General features: G+C 45.5%; 1 protein-coding gene across 3 annotated transcripts; it reads right to left on the reverse strand.

The window, feature by feature from the left end:
• Positions 1 to 3,577: 3,577 nt before the first annotated feature.
• LOC128976483 (myosin heavy chain, skeletal muscle, adult-like) lies at positions 3,578 to 22,981 on the reverse strand. 3 transcript variants are annotated; one of them, XM_054393760.1, is made up of 38 exons: positions 22,778 to 22,981; positions 22,548 to 22,691; positions 22,299 to 22,455; positions 21,953 to 21,980; positions 21,740 to 21,854; positions 21,558 to 21,650; positions 20,268 to 20,331; positions 19,986 to 20,084; positions 19,786 to 19,889; positions 19,570 to 19,708; positions 18,107 to 18,225; positions 17,875 to 18,024; positions 17,005 to 17,175; positions 15,502 to 15,796; positions 15,303 to 15,388; positions 14,708 to 14,795; positions 14,496 to 14,613; positions 14,201 to 14,324; positions 13,964 to 14,100; positions 13,608 to 13,863; positions 12,417 to 12,659; positions 12,036 to 12,212; positions 11,805 to 11,950; positions 11,019 to 11,109; positions 10,541 to 10,930; positions 9,791 to 9,917; positions 9,572 to 9,690; positions 9,178 to 9,374; positions 8,573 to 8,756; positions 8,321 to 8,486; positions 8,027 to 8,151; positions 7,528 to 7,836; positions 5,508 to 5,711; positions 4,971 to 5,096; positions 4,705 to 4,875; positions 4,514 to 4,618; positions 4,280 to 4,375; positions 3,578 to 3,733 (listed from the first exon to the last, which is right to left on the reverse strand). In XM_054393760.1, exons 1-38 carry the CDS (start codon positions 22,979 to 22,981, stop codon positions 3,578 to 3,580), a joined length of 5,823 nt encoding a protein of 1,940 aa, XP_054249735.1. The 3 variants fall into 3 exon arrangements, with proteins under 3 accessions (XP_054249735.1, XP_054249734.1, XP_054249733.1); XM_054393759.1 differs by having other exon boundaries at positions 15,303 to 15,386; positions 15,497 to 15,796; XM_054393758.1 differs by having other exon boundaries at positions 15,487 to 15,796.
• Positions 22,982 to 23,369: the final 388 nt, after the last annotated feature.

Raw genomic sequence — 23,369 nt, forward strand, 5'->3', positions numbered from 1 at the left:
TTCCCCCCCCTTTTTCCCATTTTCTTTTCTTCTTTTTCTCCCTCTCTTTTGCTTTATTTTTCACATTCTCTTCCTCTCCTTTTCAGTCATTGGGAAAATGCATGTTTTGGTCAAGTCAATGTTTACAAAACTGTGCATAGAGAATCTGGCATTGATGGCAAGAAGTCTCTGTAATGAACTTCATTTTTCAGGACATAAGTACTTTCTTCATATCTTAGTGTCCCATAGGGCTGATGCTTTTCTGCTCAGGAAACATACAACACTTTGAGGCTATTTAAGGTCAGAGGACTCTGTAGTTCATATGTGACAGCAGATCTGGTGGAGCTCATCAGCTACATCTATTTTAAACCTTCTCTGAGAGATGTTTATTTATGCCTGTTAAGGACACATGTTTTTCCCTAAGATCGGTTACCTTTGCATCAGCATTTATCAGATCACTCTGATAAGGCAGTCTGACTCCAGGAATAGGCTGTCAATGCAAAATGACTCCTGTCCTCCAGCTAAGTCAGCAAGTCACAGACTGAGGAGAAATTACTTTTCCTTACTCCTCCCATTAGTACTCCACTCTGACTCCAAGAAGGCTCCAGGCAAGCTTTGCAGCAGGGCCAGTGGCCAGCCCAGTGCACAGCCCAGTGTGTGGGACTTCTCTCTGTTTCCCACACATGCACTTTGAAGTAGATCATCAGACCAAGCTGTGGTCATTTAAGCAACCTGCAATGTTACCTTGCATCATCTCAGCAGTTAGGAGCAAGCAGATTCTCCAGCTGTTATTTCTTACAGGTGAGAGAAGAGCCCAAACCTCTCCCAATGCTTCAAGTGCATCATGGTGCTTGCACACTCAGGACAGCTTGGCCATTCTGGATGCCATTGTAATGTGGTCCATTACAATGGCAAGAGGAAGAGGGATTCTAGGCATCCAAACACAGTACCCAAGGTAGCTGTGGTGTTTGCCAGTCAGTCAGCAGGTCCACAGAAGGCCCCATGGAGCTGGAAAGGCTTCTCCAGCCTTTTACTGAGGCACAGCTGCCATAGACTCACTTTGGAGTTAAGCTTTGCCTTTGGTATCATCTCTTTGGGGTATTTTGCTTCTTTAGTACCAACAAAATCCTTTAGCTTCCTCTTGAGGTGAGGAAACAAAAGTTTTGTGTGTGAGGAAATAACTGGGAGCACTCTGGGGCAAGAGGGGTGCTTGCCCTTCTGTGGTGCCCAGATGCCACTGGCACTGGTACAACTTTCACAGCTTCACACCTAAAGATGCTGTGTCTCAAGAGCATCACTTACAGTACCACAAGAGTCAGCACACAGTGTCACCTTTGCCTTCAATATATTTAGCTGCTGCCTAGCAAACTACTTCCATATTTGGTTACAACATGGGAGAAATTCTTGGGTGCAAACTTCAGCGTGCCTGGGAGACAGAGGTCCTCCTAATCCTGACTGCTGTTGCTATAAACACTCTGGGTGCTGTGGTCAGCACAAAAGGCTTTTTTGCCTGCTGTCTCTTCCCCGTTTTCCCTGCAACAGCTCCAGCTCCCTTTTCCAGGAACTTCACCGATTCTTGAAGTGCTGCCTGGAAATGTGGTGGTGTAGAGCTGGCCAGGAACCTCGAGGGATCTGTAGTGGGAGTGGGCCAAGTCTCCTTTAGCATTCCTGACATCTGCTTGTTGAATCTGGCCTTCAGCTGCTAGGCGATGCTTCAGGTTCTGGTGCTGCCAGAATGGCTGTTCTGTATTTTAAGACACAGGTAATTAGGCACTCATCTATTTCCTATTCCAGATAAACGGAGCACTAATGTGAGTGTTGTTGTGATCTCCCAGTGGGTACAATTCTCTTTAACTAAGAGTGGAGGCACCAATGGTATCCAGACTTGCCATCTGCTCAGACTGCACTGATGAGAATGGCTGGCGCTGTAAGCCATCCTTTCTGCCTTGAGGCTCTTCCTCATGGGCAGCCTTTCCTCATTTTGTCCTGCTTCTTGCCTTGCAGGAAACAAGCTGTCATTTGTTTAAGGTTTCAGAGAAGCACACTGGTGGAGGTAACTCCTCTCATCTCTGCTCAGCTGTGATGCAGTTAGTGTCCACATTCCAACCCATCTGTCGTCGCAGGAGTCAGTCAGGTAGGACACAATTTGGCATGATGATTAATTGGGGTTTTCTGTTGCGTAAAGTACTAGACTTTGTAATTTCTTTAAAGTTATAATGTTCCCAGAATTATTCACAGTTTTACCTCACATGATCAAAACAGTTCCCTGACAAAGGAGGTTGTTGTAGAATTATATCAATATTTCAGTGCCTGAAAACACTACACAGCAGTTCCTAGCTTGTGCTGGTGGCTCTACATGTTACATTGGTTGGACTTTATCCCATGCTGAGTCCTCTTGTTCCCATTCACACCCACTGACCTATTCATCAACCTCTATTTCATTTACAGGAGAAGAATTCTGCCTTAATATTGGACATTTGGTCCAAACTGCAATGTCTTCTTATCCAAACATTTGTTTCACTTTTTGCCTGGGACAGAGTTAATTTTCTTCCTAGTAGCAGGTACAGTGCTGTATTTTGGGTTTAGTGTGAGAATAATATTGGTAACACACTGCTGGTTTAGTTGTCAGTAAGCAGTGCTTGTCCTAAGTCAGGGATGTTTCAGTTTCCCATGCCCTGTCACTGAGCAGGTGCACAAGAAGCTTGAAGGGAGCATGGCCAGGACCCCTGACCCCAATTAGCCAAGGCAGGCTGCCTAGCATAGCAAGTCATGCTCAGCATTGGAGGGACTTGGACAGGAAGGGCAGAATGCTGCCTCAGCATTGCTCGGTGGGTGGTGAGAAATTGCTTTGTGCATCACTTCTCTTTTGGTGGGTTTTATTTCTCCTTCATTTTATTATAGCCCTTTTCATTACTATTACTGTTACTGTTACTATTAGTAGTAATTACTATGACTATTGTTATTACTATTACAATATACTATTGTAGTAGTATATTTTATTTCATTTCAGTTACTAAACTCTTCTTATTGCAACCCACAAGTTTTAATGTTTTTCCCAAGTGTCACACAGCAAGCAGCTCTTTGGTGCTTTGTTGCTGGCTGGAATTAAAACACAGCAGCTTTAGCAATGATTGTTAATAACTTCTTCCGTAAAAAATGTCTCTACCTGAGCTTTACTTTTTTTCAGTAAAAAGCTCCTCACTCACTCAAGTTTTTGGCTTTCAAGTGCCTTGTTCAAAGGAGGCAGCACCTCAGCCCTTTCATAAGTTTCCCCACAAGGACCCAGAAGCATTTAGGTTCCTTTTGGTTTGAGGTTTGCAATGCAATAGGAAACAATGAGAAAAACGCTGGAGTTGGGATAACTAAAACCCTGCTACTATCCAAGGGTTAAAGTGAAATTTGGAAATGTCCCAAACTTACATAGCTGCAGACCTGCATTCTAAGAATGAAAACCACTGCACCTGGTGTGTGTGCAAAGAATCTACTCTGTTTATTCTCTAAACATTGACATAGTTACAAAGTCTCATTGCGTGAGAAGGTGCTCAAGAGGTTCACATTTTGTGCAGCCCCCAGGGCACTTTGCTGCCTCATGACAGCCTCACTCCTCCTCTGCTATCTTCTTGCCTTGGAACTCACGGCTCTTGGCCCGGAGCTTGTTGACCTGCGACTCTGCAATGTCAGCTCTCTCCTCGGCTTCCTCCAGCTCGTGCTGGATCTTGCGGAACTTGGAGAGGTTGACATTGGACAGCTCCTCCTGTGTGGGGAGAGGGAGTCGGTGGGGAGGAGCCCAGGGCAGAGGCTTCACTCCTGCTGCCTTACATGGTTTTGCATGGCCACAGCTCTTCCCAGGGGGCAGGCCCAGACCTCCATGCCCCACTCACCATTGCTGACATGGAAGCCTCCCACAGTCCTCCCCATCATCCCTATTCAGGTCCCCACTGTGACAAGCTTCACCAGGGCTGTGTCAGTCTTGAGAAACAAATTGGGTCCCTTGGATTTCTTTTTTGCCTGCTTCTGCTCCCTGCACTTCAGTTCAATTGTCAGTGTCACTTCCAACAGTGGATGTGCCCCTGGGCTTGTTTAGCCTGAGCTCTGCTCTGAAACAGGCTGCAGAGCTTCTCTCAGTTCATCCCTGGCTGCAGGGTGCCCAGACCTTTGCATGGCTTTATGTCACAATAGGGACAGAGTGTGGCCAAGGCTGTTGTGTCTTGGCAGGTTCTTTCATGCCCTCTCCTGCTATTAACAGGAGATTGCTGCCCTGGAGGAATGTGCCTTGTTCCCATTCTTGAGTAATACTTACAGCCTCCTCAGCTTGTCTCTTGTAGGACTTCACCTTCATTTGCAGCTTGTCCACCAGATCCTGCAGCCTGAGAACATTCTTCCTGTCTTCTTCAGACTGAAGCAGAGAGCAATCAGGAGAGACAGAATTATTGCTCTATCCATGTCTTGAATTACATTGCTCTTGGTGTTCATAAGAAAAAGTTTGTCTTCCTGGGGTAAGAGTGTGTCAGGCCAAGTGTGTCTTCTGCCTTACCTGGTAGGTCAGCTCCTTTACCCTCCTCTCGTACTTGCGCACTCCCTTCACGGCTTCAGCGCTGCGCTTCTGCTCAGCATCCACCTCCCCTTCCAGCTCTCGCACCTGCAAGCAGAAGCCCAACTTGGCAGCTTCCCTCATACCTCTCCAAGGGATCTCCTCACTCACACACCAATCCCAGCCGTACACACTCTGGCCTCCAGCTTCTGGATTTGCTTCTTGCCTCCCTTCAGGGCCAGCTGCTCAGCCTCATCCAGACGGTTCTGCAAGTCCTTCACTGTCTGGTCCAGGTTCTTCTTCATCCTCTCCAGGTGGGCACTGGTGTCCTGCTCCTTCTTCAGCTCTTCTGCCATCATGGCTGCCTGAGGAGAGCAAAGGGTCAAAGCCATTTTGGTGCTGGAGACAGTTTGGGGGAGAATTGATCCACCAGCAGCACTGAAAGGAATCCCCAACTCACATCAGTGATGGCCTTCTTGGCCTTCTCTTCAGCGTTTCTGGCTTCCTGGATTGTATCTTCCATTTCACTCTGAATTTGGACAATGTCTGTTTCCAGCTTCTTCTTGGTGTTGATCAAGCTGGTGTTCTGTTGAACAACAAAAAATATTGCCCTGTTATTCCAAAACCAGAACATTTGTTTTGGAAATTTACTATTTGGATTTGAACTTTTTCTGTATGTCTAATATTTGTATCCTTCTACAAAGGATGCATCTTGTCAGTTCATACACAGCTGGACAGCAGAGAGTTCAAGTTTTAAGGAGCACTTCTAACTCCTGCTAATACATCTTACTAATTTAGCTAATTTAGTTCTGTGTACAAGGATATTAATTCTGCTTCAGGTCAAGCTTTTTATTACAAGAGAGAATTTAAGATTTTATACAGATGAAAAATCTGGAAAGGAAAAACCAAAACAACAAACAAACTCTAGAGATTTGGAATCAACAAACCAAACCAAACAAAAACAAACTCCTGAGATTTTGAATCTTGTGAATCTAACCTGAGTGTGGAGGAGCTGAACTCTCTCACTTGCATCCATAAGTTCCTGCTCAGCCACTTTCCTTGACCTCTCCGTTTGCTCCAGGGCTGCCCTTAGCTCCTCAATTTCAGCCTGCAGCAGGTTTGCTCTGCGCTCCACCATGGCCACCTGCTCCTTCAGGTCCTCCTGAGTCCTGAGAGCATCATCCAGGTGTATCTGGGTATCCTTTAAGAGAAGAAAGAGAAATTATGAGGTGGCACAGCACTGTTGGATGGTATCAGTTAGACCGTAAGTCTAATAATTATGATGTCAGTAAAATATATCCATTTATAATTAAATATCTGTATGTAGAATCCTCATGTGAGTACATGTATAGTATCTAAGAATGCAAGCAGGGGATTGATGGGGGGTATTGGGCACTTTCCCAGGCTGAGAGACTAAATTTAGCCCTGGCTAAATTTAAGGCTGTGCAAAGGGAAGGTAAGCCTGAACCCATACTCCATCTGACTGACACAGCTAAATTACAAGAGGAAGAAAAGCGGACCTTAGCCCCAGCTTGGGGCAGAGGAAGGAATCTTCCCCCATCCTCTGAAGTGCTGCTAAATAACTGACACAGTGCTGTGAGGTTGAAAATCAAGGTGAGTAACCTGCAGGATCCATTTCGCTTTCCAATTCTTGTATGGAGTGGGGTTTATCTTACTCCTTTGGGGAGGGGTAAAATAGCTTTCTGTTCACTCAGCCTGAGACTGAGGGCTTGAAGGTGAGCCTTGGTGGAGCTCAAAGTTCTGTTCAATGATATTTCACAGTATCACAGTACATTAGAGGTTGGAAGGGACCTCAAGAGATCACCAGGTCCAACCCCCCTTGCCAAAGCAGCATCACCCGGGGCAGTCTGCACAGGAATGCATCCAGGTGGGTTTTGAATGTGACCGGAGAAGGAGACTCCACAACCCCGCTGGGCATCCTGCTCCAGGGCTCTGTCACCCTCACTCTAAACTTTCTCCTCATGCGGAGGTGAAGCCTTTTATGTTCAACTTTGTATCCATTGTTCCTTGCCTTATTGCTGTGCACCACCCAGCAGAGCCTGGCCCACTCTACTTGACCCCACCCCTCAGCTATTGATAGACATTAATCAGATCCCTCTCAGCCTTCTCTTCTCCAGAATAAACAGCCCCAGGGCTCTCAGTCTCTCTTCATAGGGGAGATGCTCAAGTCCCCTAAGCATCCTCATGGCTCTCTGTTGGACTCTCTCCAGCAGGTCTCTGCCTCTCCTGAACTGGGGAGCCCAAAACAGGACACAGTACTCCAGGTGTGGTCTCAGGAGGGCAGAGCAGATGGGGAGAAGAGCCTCCCTAGCCCTGCTGGACACACTTTCCCAAGAGTAAGCAACAAGGAGACGAAGACAGGACAGCAAAGCTGAGTAGGAACCTCCTGACTGAACCAAAGCTTAAGAAGGAAATGAACAGGCAGTGGAATAAAAGGCATGCATCCTGAGAAGAGTACAGGGATGCTTCCCACATGTGTAGGGGTAGAATCAGGAAAGCTAGGGCACAGTTGGAGATGAATCGCTGTTGTGTCACACATTCGTGTGGCCCCACCTTGAGTACTGTGTGCAGTCCTGAGCCCCACAGATGAGAAGGATATTAATATTAAGAGATTTGAATGCAGCCGGAAGAGAACAACAAGGGGTTGGAGAGCAACAAGGGGTTGGAAAGCATGGCGTGTGAGGTTTTGTCTACTGTGGAGAAAAGGACTCTGAGACATAACCTCATCATTCCCTACAGCTTCCTGAGAAGAAGTGAGAAGATGTTATCTCTTCTCCATGCAAGATAGGATATTGCAGACACCCAGTCACTGTAAGTTTTCAAGGTGAGATTGGATAGGGCTTTGAGCAGCCTGATCTAATAAAAGGTGTCCTTGGCCATGGCAGGGACCTAGGCTAGATGATGACTGAAGGTCCATTCAACACAAGCCATTCTATGATTCAATGATTCTAGAACATTAGACAAGATAGACACCTACGTGCATCCCCTAAGCATACCTTCAGCACTCCCTGTGTGTTCCTCAGGTTCTTCTGTGCCTCTGCAGCCACACGGTTGGCATGGCTCAGCTGGATCTCCATTTCATTCAGGTCTCCTTCCATCTTCTTCTTCAGCCTCAGGGCTTCATTCCTGCTCCTGATCTCAGCATCCAGAGTGCTCTGCATGGACTCCACAATTCTGAGGTGGTTTCTCTTCAGCTGGTCGATCTCCTCATCTTTCTCTGCTATCCTCCTGTCAATCTCAGCCTTCACCTGGTTGAGCTCAAGTTGCAGGCGCAGGATCTTCCCCTCTTCATGTTCCAGAGAGGCCTGGACAAGTGGATACAAACATTTGTAACCCAGATAAAGCTCCAGCTGCTCTCTACGTAATTAGGCACTATCTCAGAAAAGCTCAGCTGGCTGCACTCCCCAGCCAGCCCAGAGAGGGAGCAAGCACTTTCAGCCATGTTTCTCCTTTGCTCATATTTTGACTGCAGACACACTGATCATGGGCACTGACCTCAGCTTCCTCCAGAGCAGCCTGGAGTTCAGATTTCTCCTGCTCAATCTGCTTCTTGACCTTCTCCAGCTCATGAATTGCCTTTCCTCCCTCTGCAATCTGCTCCGTCAGGTCAGAAATCTCCTCTGTGGGAACAAAGACCAATGGCAGGGGAGGCACAGAACAGCATGGCAAGGGCCCTGCCACACCAACCTGACAGGCACCTGTGTCACCTGCAGGCACAGACCCATGTGGAGCAGTGGGGGTGGTGGATGGCAAGGAAGGCCATCCAGGAGCAGAGGGCCAGGCACTTACGCTGCAAGTTCTTGTTCTCCCGCTTGAGTGTTTCCAGGTGGTCCAAGGACTCCTCATAGGCATTCTTCATCTTGAACAGCTCTGTGCTGAGAGAGCGAGACTCCTTCTGGGAGGCTTCCAGCTCAGCCTGCGTTTCCTCATACTTCTGCTTCCATTCTGCCAGGATCTGGAGAGAAATGGGATGTGAATATGGATGTGCTGCTCAGGAGGACATGCTCTGCCCTGAAACCCCAGGGCTGGAGCCCAAAAGACCTTGTCAAAGTTCTTCTGCTTCTTGTCCAGAGCTGCACAGGCAGCATTTGATCTCTCCACATCAATCATCAGGTCCTCCACTTCATTCTGCAGCCTCTGCTTTGTCTTTTCCAGGGAGGCACATTTGGCGTTGACAGCTTCAACATGCTCCTCTGCCTCCTGCAGGCGCTGTGCCAGCTTCTTCCTGGGGGTGGTGAGCACAGGTCCATGTTTGAGAGCAGAACAGAATCTGTGGTATGTCACTGATGGACTTTGCACAACAGTGTTTTACTACATAACTGAGTATGTATCCTTTGTATAGATAGCTGAACTCCTCCCTTAGTCATTGTTTGCCCAAATCTGACTCCCAGGATTGCATAACCACTCTATTTACTGTCCACAGGTTTTCTGTACCATCCTCTGAGTGAGAGGAATATTTTCCTCCACATTTCCTATACCACACCCTTCAGAGGATATGTTTTACCTCAGCCCTTACCCTGCTCCAAAGTAGAGCTTTAGGTTTTTATAACAATATCACAGTAGTGTCTTCCAATTTCCCCTGGTAGCCTATCCTTTTTTTTTTTTTAATCCTTCCCCACATACTATTTTTAACCTTCCCCACGTACTTGGCCTCCTCCAACTCCTCCGTGCGCTGGATGGCATCCGTCTCGTATTTGGTTCTCCACTGAGCCACTTCGCTGTTGGCCTTGGACAGGGCTCGCTGCAGCTCCCCCTTGGCTTCCTGCTCCTCCTCATATTGCTCCCGGAGCAAGTCACAGTCATGGCGAGCAGACTGCAGGGCATGGGCCAGGGCGTTCTTGGCCTGAGGAGGCAACGAGTTTGTGACAGGAATGGAAACAGGTGCGTTAGCCCTCCAAGCGTAAGCCTGGAGGACTAAATCCACTCTTGTGGAAGCAAAAATCGTCTCCCAGTATGGCCTGTGCTGAGCAGACCCTGTCCCTGCTAGGTGGTGTTAAGTGAGGAGTGTTTTCAGAAGCCAGCTGTGGCAAAAGTCATCACCTTTATCTCTTCCTCTAAATGCCTCTTGAGCTCCTCAATCTGCTGCGTGAATGCCTGCTTGCCTCGTGACAGCTGAGAAATCAAAGCATCCTTCTCCTCCACCTGGCGTGAATATTCACCTGGGAGAGTGCATGCAAAGGAAATGTTTTCATTGCCATTTGTGACCCAAACTCTTTCAAGATGCCTTTGCATTCCACAGCAAAGAGGAGGTTCTCTAACCTGCTTCCGTCTGCAGACGAGCTCTCTGAGCATTGAGGTCATTGATCATGCGCTGATGTTCTTCTTCCCTTGTCTTGATCTCGCTCAGCTGATCTTCCAGGGTGCGGCACATCTTCTCCAGGTTTGCCTGTGGACACCACAGAGAATGAAGGAGCATTAGTGTCTGGACAGGTCCTTAGTGTGAACAACATGACTCTCACCACAACAGAGGGAGCAGACATGCAAACTATAAAGCACTCATTGGAGTTAGGTTAGAAATGCAGTTCCATATGCAGGCAGATAAATTATAACCTGATCATATTTCCAGAAGATATACCTCAACAGGATTTGTTTTCTCAGAATCATAGAATGGCTTGGGTTGGAAGGGACCTTAGAGATCATCTACTCTAACCTTTCTGCCATGGGCAGGAACACCTCAAAACTAGGCTTGGCTGCTCGAAGCCTCATCCAACCCAGCCTGGAACACCCCCAGGGAGAAGGCATCCACAACCTTCCTAGGCAACCTACTCCAGTGTCTCACCACCCCTGTACTGAAGAAATTCTTCCTAAGATCCAGTCTAACCCTACTCTCCCTCAGCTTCAAGCCATTCCCCCTTATCCTGTCTCTAGTCACCTTTAGGAAAAGTACCTCTCCAGCCTTCCTGCAGGTTCACTTCAGGTATTGGAAGGCAGCTGTAAGGCCCCAAGGAGTGTTCCTTTTTCAAGCCCATTTCCCATTTTTTAAGTAGTTTTCAGTACATTTTCAAATACCTTGGCTTTGGAGACAGACTCCATGTTGCTGGCCAGGTCGTCAATCTCCATCTTCAGCTCACTCTTCTCCTTCTCCAGCTTCTGCTTCACTCTCTGCAGGTTGTCGATCTGCTCCCCAAGCTCAGCGGTGCTGTCCGCATGCTTCTTGCGCAGGGCGGCAGCCGTGGCCTCGTGCTGCAGCGTGGCCTCTTCCAGGTCACGACGCATCTTCTGGAACTCTGCCTCACGCTTCTTGTTCATCTCAATCTGAGCTGATGTAGCTCCTCCTGCCTCTTCCAGGCGCTCGCTGATCTCCTCCAGCTCCCGGGAGAGGTCAGCTCGATGCTTCTCTGCTTTTGCGCGAGAGGTTCGCTCGGCCTCAATTTCCTCCTCCAGCTCCTCAATGCGAGCCTGGGGAACACGAGGGACCCTTCACACCCATGCCCTTCTCCAGCCTGACCTGAGTCTAGGTGCAAGAGGGGAAGCAACAGAGACTTGCCTGCAGCTCCTTGATCTTCTTCTGGAATTGCATGCCCAGGGCTTGCTCATCCTCGATTTTGCTCTGGATCTGGCTGATCTCAAAGTCTTTCCTTTGGGCAGAGCAAACCATGTTAGAGCCCAAAGGAAACAGACAAGTTCAGCAGTGCAGTGCTCAGGTGCCCCATAATGTGGTAGCTTGGGGCTGTGGGTGCCTTTAAGAACTACAAATATCAGACCTCCAGAGAAGCTAGAGTGTCCAGGAGGTGGACCAGAAGTTGCATTTCACTCCCATAAGTCCTGCATCCCTATAAATCTGGCTGCAAAATCAATTTTATTCCCTTTTCTTTCCCTCTCTCCTTCCAGGAAGGACACTCAAGTTCTTATCTTTCTTGGCAGGGGAATGAGGCCTGGTGTTGGCCTTGGCAATGCTGCCAATTAGGCCTGGAGCTGCCTAATTTGGGCCTGGAGTTGCCAAGCTGTGTTTGTGCTGCATCACAATGGTGTTGGTATGGAGGGTAGACAGGCTTGGTATGGAGGGGGCATGAAGGCTTGGATTTGTTAGTCTGGTTTAAACGGAGGTTTGTGAGCTTCTGTGTTAAACCCAGACTATGGATTCTGTGTATTTTTATATGCTTTGTACTGTTGTACGTAGTTGTGAATAGCATTTCCATTTAAACTTCCCAATCCGATCCAATCCTTTGTGCAAGCGTTTCTTCACCCCCACCCCTCCCCCCCTCCCCCCCCCCATTTAGAGCAAAAGAACAATCTGTCCTCTCATTAAACCACAACACACAGCCTCACTTACTTCTTCAGTTTCTCTTCCAGCTGCTGCTTATCATTTTCCAGATCCATTATGGAATCCTGGTTCATCTTCAGGTCTCCTTCCAGTTTCCTCTTGGCTCTCTCCAGGTCCATGCGCAGTTTCTTCTCTTGCTCCAGGGACCCTTCCAGCTAAAGACAAGAAGGCCATCAGTGTTCTGCCACACACCTCAAACTCCACACCTGTCCTCTTCTTGCTCTTTGCCTGTGTGCTTACATCGTCCACTTGCTGCTCCAGCTTGATTTTAGCTTTGGTCAGAGTGTTGACTTTGTCCTCCTCTGCCTGCAGGTCATCCAGTGTCTGCTGATGTGCCTCTTGGAGGGCTTTCTTCTCTTTTGTCAGCTTGGCAATGGTCTCATCCAGGGCTGCCATCTCCTCTGTGAGGTTTTTCACCTACAAGTATGAGCAAGTGTCAAAATTAGTACAAAACATGGTCACTGGTGCAGGAACTTTGCGCTTTGCAGTGCATATATCTTTTGGATGCTTAGAGAAGGCATGGCTCAAATTTTCCAAGGCCAACACATCTGACAGCAGCAGACTCTTTAGTCTGAGACTCAATGATGTCGTGTCCCTCCATGTGACTCCCCAGGTGTGTACCTTGTTTTCAGTGGCATGCTTTTCCTTCTCCACCTTGGCCAGTGTTAACTCCAGGTCATCAATATCTTTCTTCAGCTCTGAACATTCATCCTCCAGTTTTCTCTTCTTAGCTGTCAGCTCAGCATTAATTTCCTCCTCTTCCTCAGCCCTTTCAGTTATTTCTTTCACTTTGGCTTCCAGCTGGATTTTGGTTTTGATGAGCTGGTCACACCTCTCCTCAGCATCAGCCAAAGCATCAGCTTCCTGGTGGGAAAATAGATGAGAAGTTATTGAATGCTGAAGGAACACAGATCCATCATGACGTCCTTTGGGATTACTTCTTGGGAAATGGTTACTGAACAATTACATTACAAATTACAAAGTTTTAATAAGTTCTTAATCTGTTTTGGTTTCTTTTTCTTCTGACCTTCTTCACCATCACACACTGTGTCTAGTTCCCTTATGTTCCACCTTGTTTATTTCACATATGTCAGTGGGCTACTAGCATTTAATTTATATTTTTCTTTTCTCCTTTGGAATGTGTTTAGCATTCAAATGTACTATATTCAAATTTCTGTGGAAGTATAGAGAAATATAAATAATTCCACTACTGAGAAAATATTTAGTAGCCAACTTCCTAGCCAATACAGTCAGTGGACAGTAGACAAGATTCATCTTGCCCTGAAATGGACACTTCAGCTCAGGGGTGTTGTCTAAACATCACTTAAGACTCCAAGAGGCCAAATGATACTGGACACAAATAGACCACACTGGTACTTGTGTCATAACCTCTAATGGGCATCTGCATCTTCTGGGAGCAGGAGTGACAGGAGGTCAGATGAGTTATGCCATAAGAAATGGCCCTCAGCTGTTCATTTAGGCAACTGATTGAAAGCAGAGTATAGCTGGGCAGCTGAATCACTGCCCCTAAATACACTACATTAAATACACGACAGTGACTATAATGAGGTTTTATGTCACAAACTATCACAGACACAGGTGTATGTAGGTGTCTAAAACCCTGCTTCATAAAAGTGAGACTGAGAATGTGGCCTGGATTTGACTTTTATAATGCTTTAAAATGTTTTGCTATTCTTCTTATGCTACACTGTAAGGCAGTCCAATGTGTACTTTGAGAGTTCTTCATCATGAAAGAAGAGTTAGATCTTACTTACTCACTCTACTTATAGCCTTCCCCCAAGTTGTACTCACAGCCTGCACTTGCAGCTGCAGGTCATTTTTCTCCTGCACCAGTTTCACCATTTTCTCCTCCAGCTCCTTCCTCTTGGCCTCAGACTTTGCAAGCTCTTCTTTGGTTTTCTCAAACTCCTCCTTCATGTTGGCCATCTCCTTCTCAGACTCTGCACTCTTCAGCAAGGGCTTGATCTTGAAGAACAGCTTCATCCAGGGCCAGTGCTTCACATTCATGAATGCACGGATGTTGTACTGGATGCAGAAGATGGACTCCCTGAAGCAGAATTAAAATGCACAGGGAATATTTTCAGTGTGACAAGTGCCAGCACTTTCCCCCACGTGCAGTGACTTTAATTAAGATGAGAAATGTCTACCTTCTCTCCACCATTCTCTGGTACTCCACTCTTGCCAGGAAGCCTCTGCACCTGGCCTGTGTGCGGGTGATGAGCTGTGCCAGCTTCTCATCTCTCATCTCCTCCAGGAGTCCCAGCAGCCCAGCTTTGAAGAACACCTTGAGAAAGAGAACATTGCAGCACCTGACTGCCAGGCAGAGCACAGCACAGGCACACAGAGAGTGTGTGTACAAACCCTGTACAGAGGAGGGTTTGTACCTTGGTGTGGCCAAATTTGTACTGGGTGTGGTCCACATCAATTGATGAAAGAAGCTTCTCCGAAGCCTTCTTGCTGTCAATGAACTGTCCCTCTGGGATTGCACTGGCGTTCAGCACCTTGTACCTGTGAAGAGACAAAGACAAAGACCAGGTTGATTTCCCAGCCACCATACACCAACTGCTGGACACCACCAGCCCATACACAGCTGGTTTTGACAAGAGGGTCCAGCCTGAATGAAGCCATCTGAATGCCCCAGCTTTGCTTTAATGGTGCTGGACAGTGCTGTGCTCTCACCTCTGTTTGAAGTCAGCATAGAGGACTCTGCTGGGGAATCCCTTCCTGCAGATGCGGATCCCTTCCAGCACGCCGTTACAGCGCAGCTGGTGCAGCACCAGCTCATGCTCCATGGCACCTAGCAATACAGAGCACAAGGAAATGCCACAGTGTCCAGTGCAGAGGGCAAGGGCTGTACCAGAGGGAGTTCTCTTTCTGCTTGAGCATCTTACCAGGGGTTTTTGTTTCGTTTGGGATGATGCAACGGACAAAGTGGGGGTGAGTGCTCCGTAGGTTGGTCATCAGCTTGTTCAGGTTCTCCTGTGGAATCATGTAGCAGCTTAGATTGATAACATTTACTTCTGCATACTCTTATCTAGATGCTAAGGGTCTAACCCACTGAATCTTAGGACAAAGAATCTTTCAAGTTTAAAATTCAGATTTAATAGAACCTTCTATATACTTAGATATTGTCCTTAAAAGGACAGTAGGTATTGTCCTTTAAAATTCTTCATCTTGTTCTGGGGGAAATGAAACACTACTGTATAACAATTTTGACACCATTCTCTACAGAATCAATATTTATATTACATCCTGGATTCTGAACAACTTTTTTTTGCAATTCAAGGGTTTATCTGAAGACTGCTTGAAGCAAATCTCCTCTGTGAATGATTGTAGGTAGGAAAAGGCAGTGACTAACTTCTGCTCGCTTCATGCTCTTTTTTGTTTCGTCATAAAACCAGGGCCATGAGAACAACAGGAGGTTAGATGGATTGGATTTGAAACTATGTTGATTCCACTGTGCAGAGGATGAAATTCATACTGTACCCGGAAAAGAGCTGAGACAGTCTGGAAAGAAGAACCCTTCTTCTTGCCACCCTTCTTTCCACCACCAGCACTGCCACCACTAGCCTCTTAAAAAAACAAAAATACATTTTTAGTATGATCTCTTTTCATTGTGTTTTATTTATCTTAAAAGTTGGGGGAAAAAAAATAATTTGAGAAAATTAACCTGCTTCTGCTCCACCATAGGAGGCAAAGAGCAAGGCCAGTGTCTTCACAGATGATTTCTGGTACAGCCCAATGACAGTTTCGTTCAGAGGGTCCTTGTTCTTCTCCAGCCAGCCAGTGATGTTGTAGTCCACAGTGCCAGCATAGTGCACCAGGGAGAAGTGAGCCTCAGCCTTGCCTTTGGCAGGTTTGGGCTTCTGGAAGTTGCTGGACTTGCCCAGGTGCTGATCATAGAGCTTGTTCTTGAAAGAGGTGTCAGTTGCCTTGGGGAACATGCACTCCTCTTCCAGGATGGAGAAGATGCCCATGGGCTGGGAGAAGTATACAAAAGAAGAGAGAATGCCTTTGGAATAATATGTCCACTGCTTAGTCTTAAAAGGAATATGACAAAAGACAGGAATCTGAGAAACAAACCAATCCTCTTGCCTCCTTGACTCACACTTCGGCACAATGATTCAGGAATGGGTTTTATGCCAAAAACCACGTTAAAAAAATCAGGAGGGGCAGGATATATTTAAAAACATCTTTCACAAGTGTGTCCATGGTTTATTTACTTCAGGTTTTGCACTTTTAATCTCTTCCCTAAATTACATGGAACTACAATAATTCTCTTTTACTTTCTTGCACTCAGAGGTCAGGCACTTACTGTATTGGTCCTGTATTACTTTTCTCTGAACCATCTAGGAAAAAAATGCATTGTCAAGGTAACTTCATTTGGGAACCTCAAGCAAACATTTTTTATTTTACTTTGTGAGCTAGTCTGTTGTTTTGAAAACAAATATATCCTTAAGTCAAGTGCCTTTGATTTAGGGAGTGGACAGATGCTCTTTACCCCTCCCCAAAGGAGTAAAAGGAAGTGCCCCACACAGGATTGGAAAGAATTGGAGATGTAAATGGAAGTACAACTCACAAAATATTTTCACAAAGGCAAAACACACAAATCCATAGCCAACCTCAGACCAGTTCTCCAAGGTGGGTTTACCATAGAACCTCATTAAGACAAAGCTTTCCACAACCTCCCCTCAAACCAGGCCAAAAGCCCAGGCCTCAAATGCCCAGGCCTTCCCCCACATAGCAGAGATAAGAAGGTCTGTACCAAGAAAAGAGAGAGAGAGAGAGAGAGAGAGAGAGAGAGAAGAAAGGGGCAAAACTGACTACACAGCCAGTTTATATAGGGGAGATAAAGATGCAATATTATGGGATGGAATAACACAAGACAGGCTGTCCAGTCCCCCAGAAGGACCTCTCTATGGTTGGGCAGCTATTCCTTAACCCACAAAAGGTGTGCAAGTGAGGATACCTTCCACACAGACAAGGTGTGTGAGGAATGACCTCCACAGTTATCTGTGGATGTTATAATATCTCTAATAAGCAATAAACCAAGAGATATTCCAACAACTGAAACTGAATGCATGAAAGCGGACATGGAAGAGACCTTTTTTTTTAAAAGCATTTGACCGTTTCCAATTTGAAATAACAAGTTCCTATAAATACAAGATATTTTGAATTAATAGTTTACCTTCTCAATGAGCTCAATGCAAGCAGCCAGGTCCATGCCAAAGTCAATGAATGTCCACTCAATGCCTTCCTTCTTGTACTCCTCCTGCTCCAGCACGAACATGTGGTGATTGAAGAACTGTTGCAGTTTCTCGTTGGTGAAGTTGATGCACAGCTGCTCCAAGCTGTTGAACTGCCCAGTGTAAAACAACAATAATCCGTCATCAAACTGCAGAGTTCTTCATCATTCTCAACCCTTCATAAATCTTCCCATTTAAAACACAACTCTACTGTCAGCACCACACCATAGCAGGACCTATATGCAGCTCCCCAGAGAAATACTAATGGAGATTTTTTTTTCCCAGTGAACCTTCTGAAATTCATAAAGTACTTTGGAATTATTTTGATCAGCCAAAAGGAGGAGGGTATGTTCTGGTCTCCAGTTTTTAAACACTTGTTATCTCTGATTAAACACTTATCTAGTTGTTCCTTGCTGTTTTAATCATCTTTAACCTGTTATATATTTGTCAATGGGTCTCCAAGTCTTAGTTCTTCTCCAGTAGCTCTTACATAAAATTGTTGTGTAGCTCTTACATAAAATTGTTGTAACTATGTTGTTGGGTTTTTTAATAATTAGCATTAAGCTCATACTGTTAAAACACTAGTGTAGCTAAAAGACTACTTGTGGCTTCTACATTAATAGAATAACTGTGTTCATGTACTGATGAAGGTTTTGAGGATTTTGCTCTGTTCTACAAAGCAAAATGAAAGATTATTTTCCAGAAAATTGCATATTACTGACATGTTAAACCTTCAGAAGAACAGTACTTGGAAAACCTCTACTACAGCAATCATCCCCTACCACAGCAGTCCTCAGACCTGGAATCCTTACATCAAAGATCTCAAAGCCAGCAATGTCCAGCACACCAATGAAGTACTGCCTGGGCTGCTTGGTGTCCAGCTGCTGGTTGATGCGAACAACCATCCAGAGGAACATCTTCTCATAGACAGCCTTTGCCAGAGCACCAACTGAATTGTTCACCTAAAATAAGAAAAAAACCAATATCTGAAGTAATGGGAAGTGATACGAGCTAGAGGTTCCCAAGTTACTAACTGGCTGTTACCTGCTGCACGGTTTGACCTTTGGTCACATATTCGTTGCCAACCTTCACTCGAGGGTAGCAGAGGGCCTTGAGCAGATCTGCTGAGTTCAGACCCATCAGGTAGGCAGCCTTGTCAGCAACTAAGTAGAACAAGGAGACAGAAAATTAAGACTAGTAAGACATGCATAATTCTGAGAGATGAACCCTTTAGAAAGCAGATGTAATATTAAATGTCCTTTGTGATCAAATTGATCTTGCTGCATCTCAGAGAAAGCACAACAGTCATTAAAGCAAAAATTATCTTTGTGTGCCTCTTTCTGCAGACGTTACAGTCATATCAGAAGGGCAGGAATAGCCATTCATTTAGGGTCAAAACCTAAACATTCAGTTCTGAAGCTGGCCTTTTGGAACCATTCTTTGGAAGAAGTAGAAAGGGCTTAATGATTTTAAACCCTTTACGCATTGTGTAATATTTAAGTGATGAAGTAATCAGCTGAGAAGTAGAAATCTAACTCAGTTCTTCTACAGAATCATAAAATCATAAAATTGTTTTGCTTGGAAGAGACTTTTAAAATCATCAAGAACAAGCATTGACCCAACACTGCCAGGTCACCGCTAAACCATGTCCCCTCAGCACCACATCTTTAAATCTTTCCAGGGATGGGAATATACCACTGCCCTGGGCAGCCAGTTGAAGGCCTTGGCAAGCCTTTTGGGGAACAAGTTTTTCTTAATGTCTAATCTAAACTTCCCTGGCACAACTTGAGGCTGTTTCTTCTTCTCCTATCTCTTATTACTTGGGAGAAGAGACCATCACCCACATGGCTCCAACCTTCTTTTAGGGAAAGAGAGCAATGAGGTCTCCCCTCAGACCCTCCAGACTAAACAACCCCAGTTCCCTCAGCTGCTCCTCACCAAACCTGTTCTCCAGACCCTTCACCAACTTCATTTTTCTTCTTTGAACAAGCTCCAGGACTTCAATGTCTCTTCTTGTATTGAGGGGCCCAAATCTGAATCCATAGTGTACCTATTCTTAGACTGATATTCAGGTAACATTGCTACATAATGGCAGTTACAGGTTTGAGCCTCTGAAGAAGTAAGGAATGGAAGGAAAGTTTCCTTTTACCTGGGCCCAATTCCTGAATACCATTCTAATACTGAACTTAATGTCTCTACCTCCTTTTAAAAAGCAACCACAAATATATTTTCTGAAAAGCCTTTAGTTTCCAAGTGAGTCTTTAATACAAGCATGCTGAATAAGCTGTGGCAGCCCAGGAAGGAATTATGGACACACAAAATGTATACGTCAAATAAAGATTTGGGGGTTATTTAAACAAGAGTATATTTTGGATGGCAATTTCATACCTCTAAATACCTAAATCCCTTTTTCCTCATTCCCATTGTTCTGTTTTTCCACCTTTCAAATACTCAATTGTTATTGATACTTCTCTTTCTAACAGGTCAGTCACAGACTTTGCTGGTACCTTCTGTGCCATCAGGCTCTGCCTGCTCCTCACGCTGCTTCTGCTTGAACTTCAGGTTGCCATAGTGCATAACAGCCCCTGTCAGCTTGTAGATGGCTGTCTTCTCATCAGCACTGAAGCCCAGGATGTCAATGGCACTCTGCAGTAGGAACAATAAAATAAAGCCTTTGTCTAGGAGAGATGACTGCAGGTACAACATTTTTAATTGTTACTTACATCTGTAGCCATCAGCTCCTCCTGGTCATTAATGCTGGCAACAGTGATCTCACCCTGACTCACAAACTGGTAGTCATATGGATTGGTGGTAATGAGAAGCATGTCTGAAAGTAAGATGAAGAGATATTCAAGCTTAGTGTAGTCAAGCAAGTAATAGTGTGAGCAGAGCGATCTTCTTCCAAGTTATTCACTCGTCCTACCAATTAGCTCTGGTTTCTTGTTGGACATGATCTGGTAGAATATGTGGTAGCTTCTTTCTGCCTTGAGCTGGAAAGTGACTCTGGACTTCTCCAGCAGATCTGGAGGGAAAATAATCAAAACCAAGAATAAAGAGGGTAAAAAAAAAAAAAAGAGAGAGAGAGAAAATAGCGAGAAAATGGGAAGAAAATTAGGGAAAGCAGGAGAGGTTGTTGGGTGAAAAGGTGTGGTATGGATAGCTGGGTGAACGGATGGGTTGTGAACAATTCAAGGAAGCATCTTACATGTTTCAATGTCAGCAGAAGCTAGTTTCCCTGTGGCACCAAAGTGTATTCTGATGAACTTGCCCTTTAAAGGAATAAATGTATCTTAAGATTTATATCATAAAAATATACCTGAAAGTAAGACCTTTTCCAGTTACTCCACATAAGATACACATGATGGCTATGCTACAGATGTTCTTCAGAATCAGCTATGCTTCCAGGCTTGGCTTATGGTGTCTTTTACATTTTGGGCAATGGAAATAATCAGCAGGGGCACAGCTAGATATTTGCATGTGCTGAACGTAGAAATGGGAAAGAATTTTATTAAGCAAACTCATCTAACTATATCCTGCCTACAGAGAGCAGTCACATCAATAAGATGGGAATAACCATTGAACTAGCTCAGCTGCTTAAATCTGTCTCTTTGGCAAATAAGTAATTTCCCTTCTGATTAAATTTGGCATGAAGAAAGCATATTATTCAAGTAGAAACTCTCCTTTCTTCCTTCCTTCCTTCTGTCCTGGCTTTGAGCCATGAGCTGCCCAGGGCAAAAGGACAGAAAAGGTTTTTACCCCTTCCCACGGAGTAAGATAAAAATGCTCCACAGTGATTGGATGTTTAAACGGAAATTCTGTTTACAAATGTATACACAAAAGGTATTCAGGCAGAAGGAATGCACTCACAAACTAGGCTCAGTCCTTCACCTGGGCCTACCAGGCCAAAACCTTCCAGAAACCTCCACCCCACTCAGCCTCAGTGCACCCACTCTGCCCCCACACACACACTGAGCTCAGGCCTACTGCTGCTTCGCCAGGCCCAGTGGCATAGCTGGAAATTCCCTGCCAGCCAGAAAGCCTCTCCCCCACACGCCATAAGATGAGGCATGCACTCTTCCCAAGATGGAGAGAGAAGAGAGGGATGTTGGCTGTACAACTCCCTTAAATAGTGAGATACACGGAAACAGAATAGAATAACAAATTACAATGTCCTGGGACAAGCTGCCCATCCCCCTGGGACTTTCTGTCCTTTGGAGGACCTTTTCTTTATGGTTATACCAGTTAAATCTTAGTTTCCCTATAACACTTATTCCTTCCTGCCTGCCTGCCTTCCAACACTACAGTACATTACAGGAGGATGTGATCTGTCATTTTAATTTACATCTCAGTACAAAGCAGAATAAATTTTTGTTGTAGAATTACTGATTTTGAAATCTGGAGGATTACTTGAAAGCTTGACATCTGAGCAGAAAGCAACGGCTGCTGCAGACTTCTCTTTGCTATTTTTCTGGAATCATCTTGCTAAGTAACTTACAAAGCGTGAGGAGTTGTCGTTCCTCACGGTCTTGGCGTTGCCAAAGGCCTCCAGCAGAGGGTTGGCGCTGATGATTTGATCCTCAAGCGTGCCCTGCAGGATGATCATCATTGGAGGTTATCCTTTACAAAAATAGCAGAACAGAGGAAAGCCTCAGTTCCAGCCACTACCTCTTAATTTACCTGCATCTTGCCTGAGGTCTGTTCTTCCTTCTTCTTCTCCCCACTGGCTGCAATTGTTGCAAAATACTGGATGACACGCTTGGTGTTCACAGTCTTGCCTGCACCGGATTCTCCACTGCCAAAGCAAAGGGAGAAGCAGAGAGCCTGTGCTCAGGCAGGAGGTCCCCTGGAACCAGGCAGCCCCACTGGGACCTGAGCAGGGAGGGTACCTACGTGATCAGGATGGACTGGTTCTCCCGATCTGTGAGAAGCAGAAACCAAATAATTAAACTCAATGAACAACACAAAAAAATGAAATACAGGCAGGCAAGTTTCGTTTTTTGATCTTCATCCTATTAATTTGACTTGAAGAATCTACCAACCAACAAACTAAAAAACCTCCAGGACCCCTCACTGAGTGCAGAGTAGCCATTATTTAAAATAGAGAAATCATGTTGTGAAGATAGCAAAGCACACAACAGCACACATCAGAACCACAAAAGCTTTGAAAAAGTTTCCTCATGTTACTGAGACAGTTTCCCTTCATGGTACAATCCTTCTGAGATACAGAGCCACTCACCAGTCAGCATGAACTGATAGGCATTGTCAGAGATGGAGAAGATGTGTGGAGGAGCCTCCTGGCGCTTCTTGCCTCGGTAGGCCAACACAACCTCCGGGTTGTACACCGGCAGCCACTTGTAGGGGTTGACAGTGACACAGAAGAGACCTGAGTAGGTCTGTGGGGAAGGGAGACAGCAGGTTGGCTTCCCCTCAGCCTGGCACAGCAGATCATGCTGGCACCCAAAGGCAGACTGCTGCTGCTACTTACGTAGATCATCCAGGCTGCATAACGCTCTTTGAGGTTGTACAGCACGGCGGGTTCGTGCAGGTGGGTCATCATGGCCATGTCCTCGATCTTGTCATACTTGGGAGGGTTCATGGAGAAGATTTGATCATCCTTCACAGTCAGGGTCTGTAAGAGGAAGGAGATGCATGTATGTCAGATAAGAGCTGAGGGTGGGAATCAAATGTTGTCCTTCAACCTTGTTTTTTACTCACCTCTCCACCTTCAGTCTTGACAGTGACCTTCCCTGATTCCCTGCTCTGGATTGTCCCCTTCACAAAGGATTCTTTAGGATGCACCACGAAGACAGATGTCTTGGCATCAAAGGGCTTGTTCTGGGCTGCAATTCTCTCCTTCTCTGACTTTCGGAGGTAAGGAGCAGCCTCCCCAAAAACAGCCATCTCAGAGTCTGTCGACATGGCTGCACTTTATGGAGGGGCTCGTCAGCAAAGAGCACTGTGAAGAGCAAATATGCTTCCCAAAGGTGTCTAAAGGTAAGCATGGTTAGTAGAAGGAGGGATGGGAGAAGAAAGTTACTCTATTAATATTCTTAATAGCTTTTATGGATGTAATATTTTGCATTTATATAATAGAACACTTAAGGAAAACATGAAAATTATGCTTTGGGAGATTTTTTTTTCTTGAGTGGCACTGCACTGAAATCACTCAAAATAGTAACTAGGCAAGTATTTGAACACTGTACTGTGGAGTTAAGAACCTCACTCCTTTAAAATTCAAAGTTATGATAATGAAGTTTCTTCCCAAGTGATAGAAAGCTCAGAGTCTCATACACCACTGTCTTGAGTG

This window comes from Indicator indicator, chromosome 29, assembly GCF_027791375.1.
Source record: "Indicator indicator isolate 239-I01 chromosome 29, UM_Iind_1.1, whole genome shotgun sequence".
NCBI lineage: Eukaryota > Metazoa > Chordata > Aves > Piciformes > Indicatoridae > Indicator > Indicator indicator.

Excerpts from the sequence above, each read along its gene's own strand:
- LOC128976483 (XM_054393758.1), bottom strand. The coding sequence starts at position 22,981 with ATGTCGACAGACTCTGAGATGGCTGTTTTTGGGGAGGCTGCTCCTTAC. Across the intron at positions 21,855-21,952 it reads AACCAGTCCATCCTGATCAC|TGGAGAATCCGGTGCAGGCA; the intron begins GTAGGTACCCTC and ends TTGCTTTGGCAG. Across the intron at positions 3,734-4,279 it reads AGAGACAAGCTGAGGAGGCT|GAGGAGCTGTCCAATGTCAA; the intron begins GTAAGTATTACT and ends CTCCCCACACAG.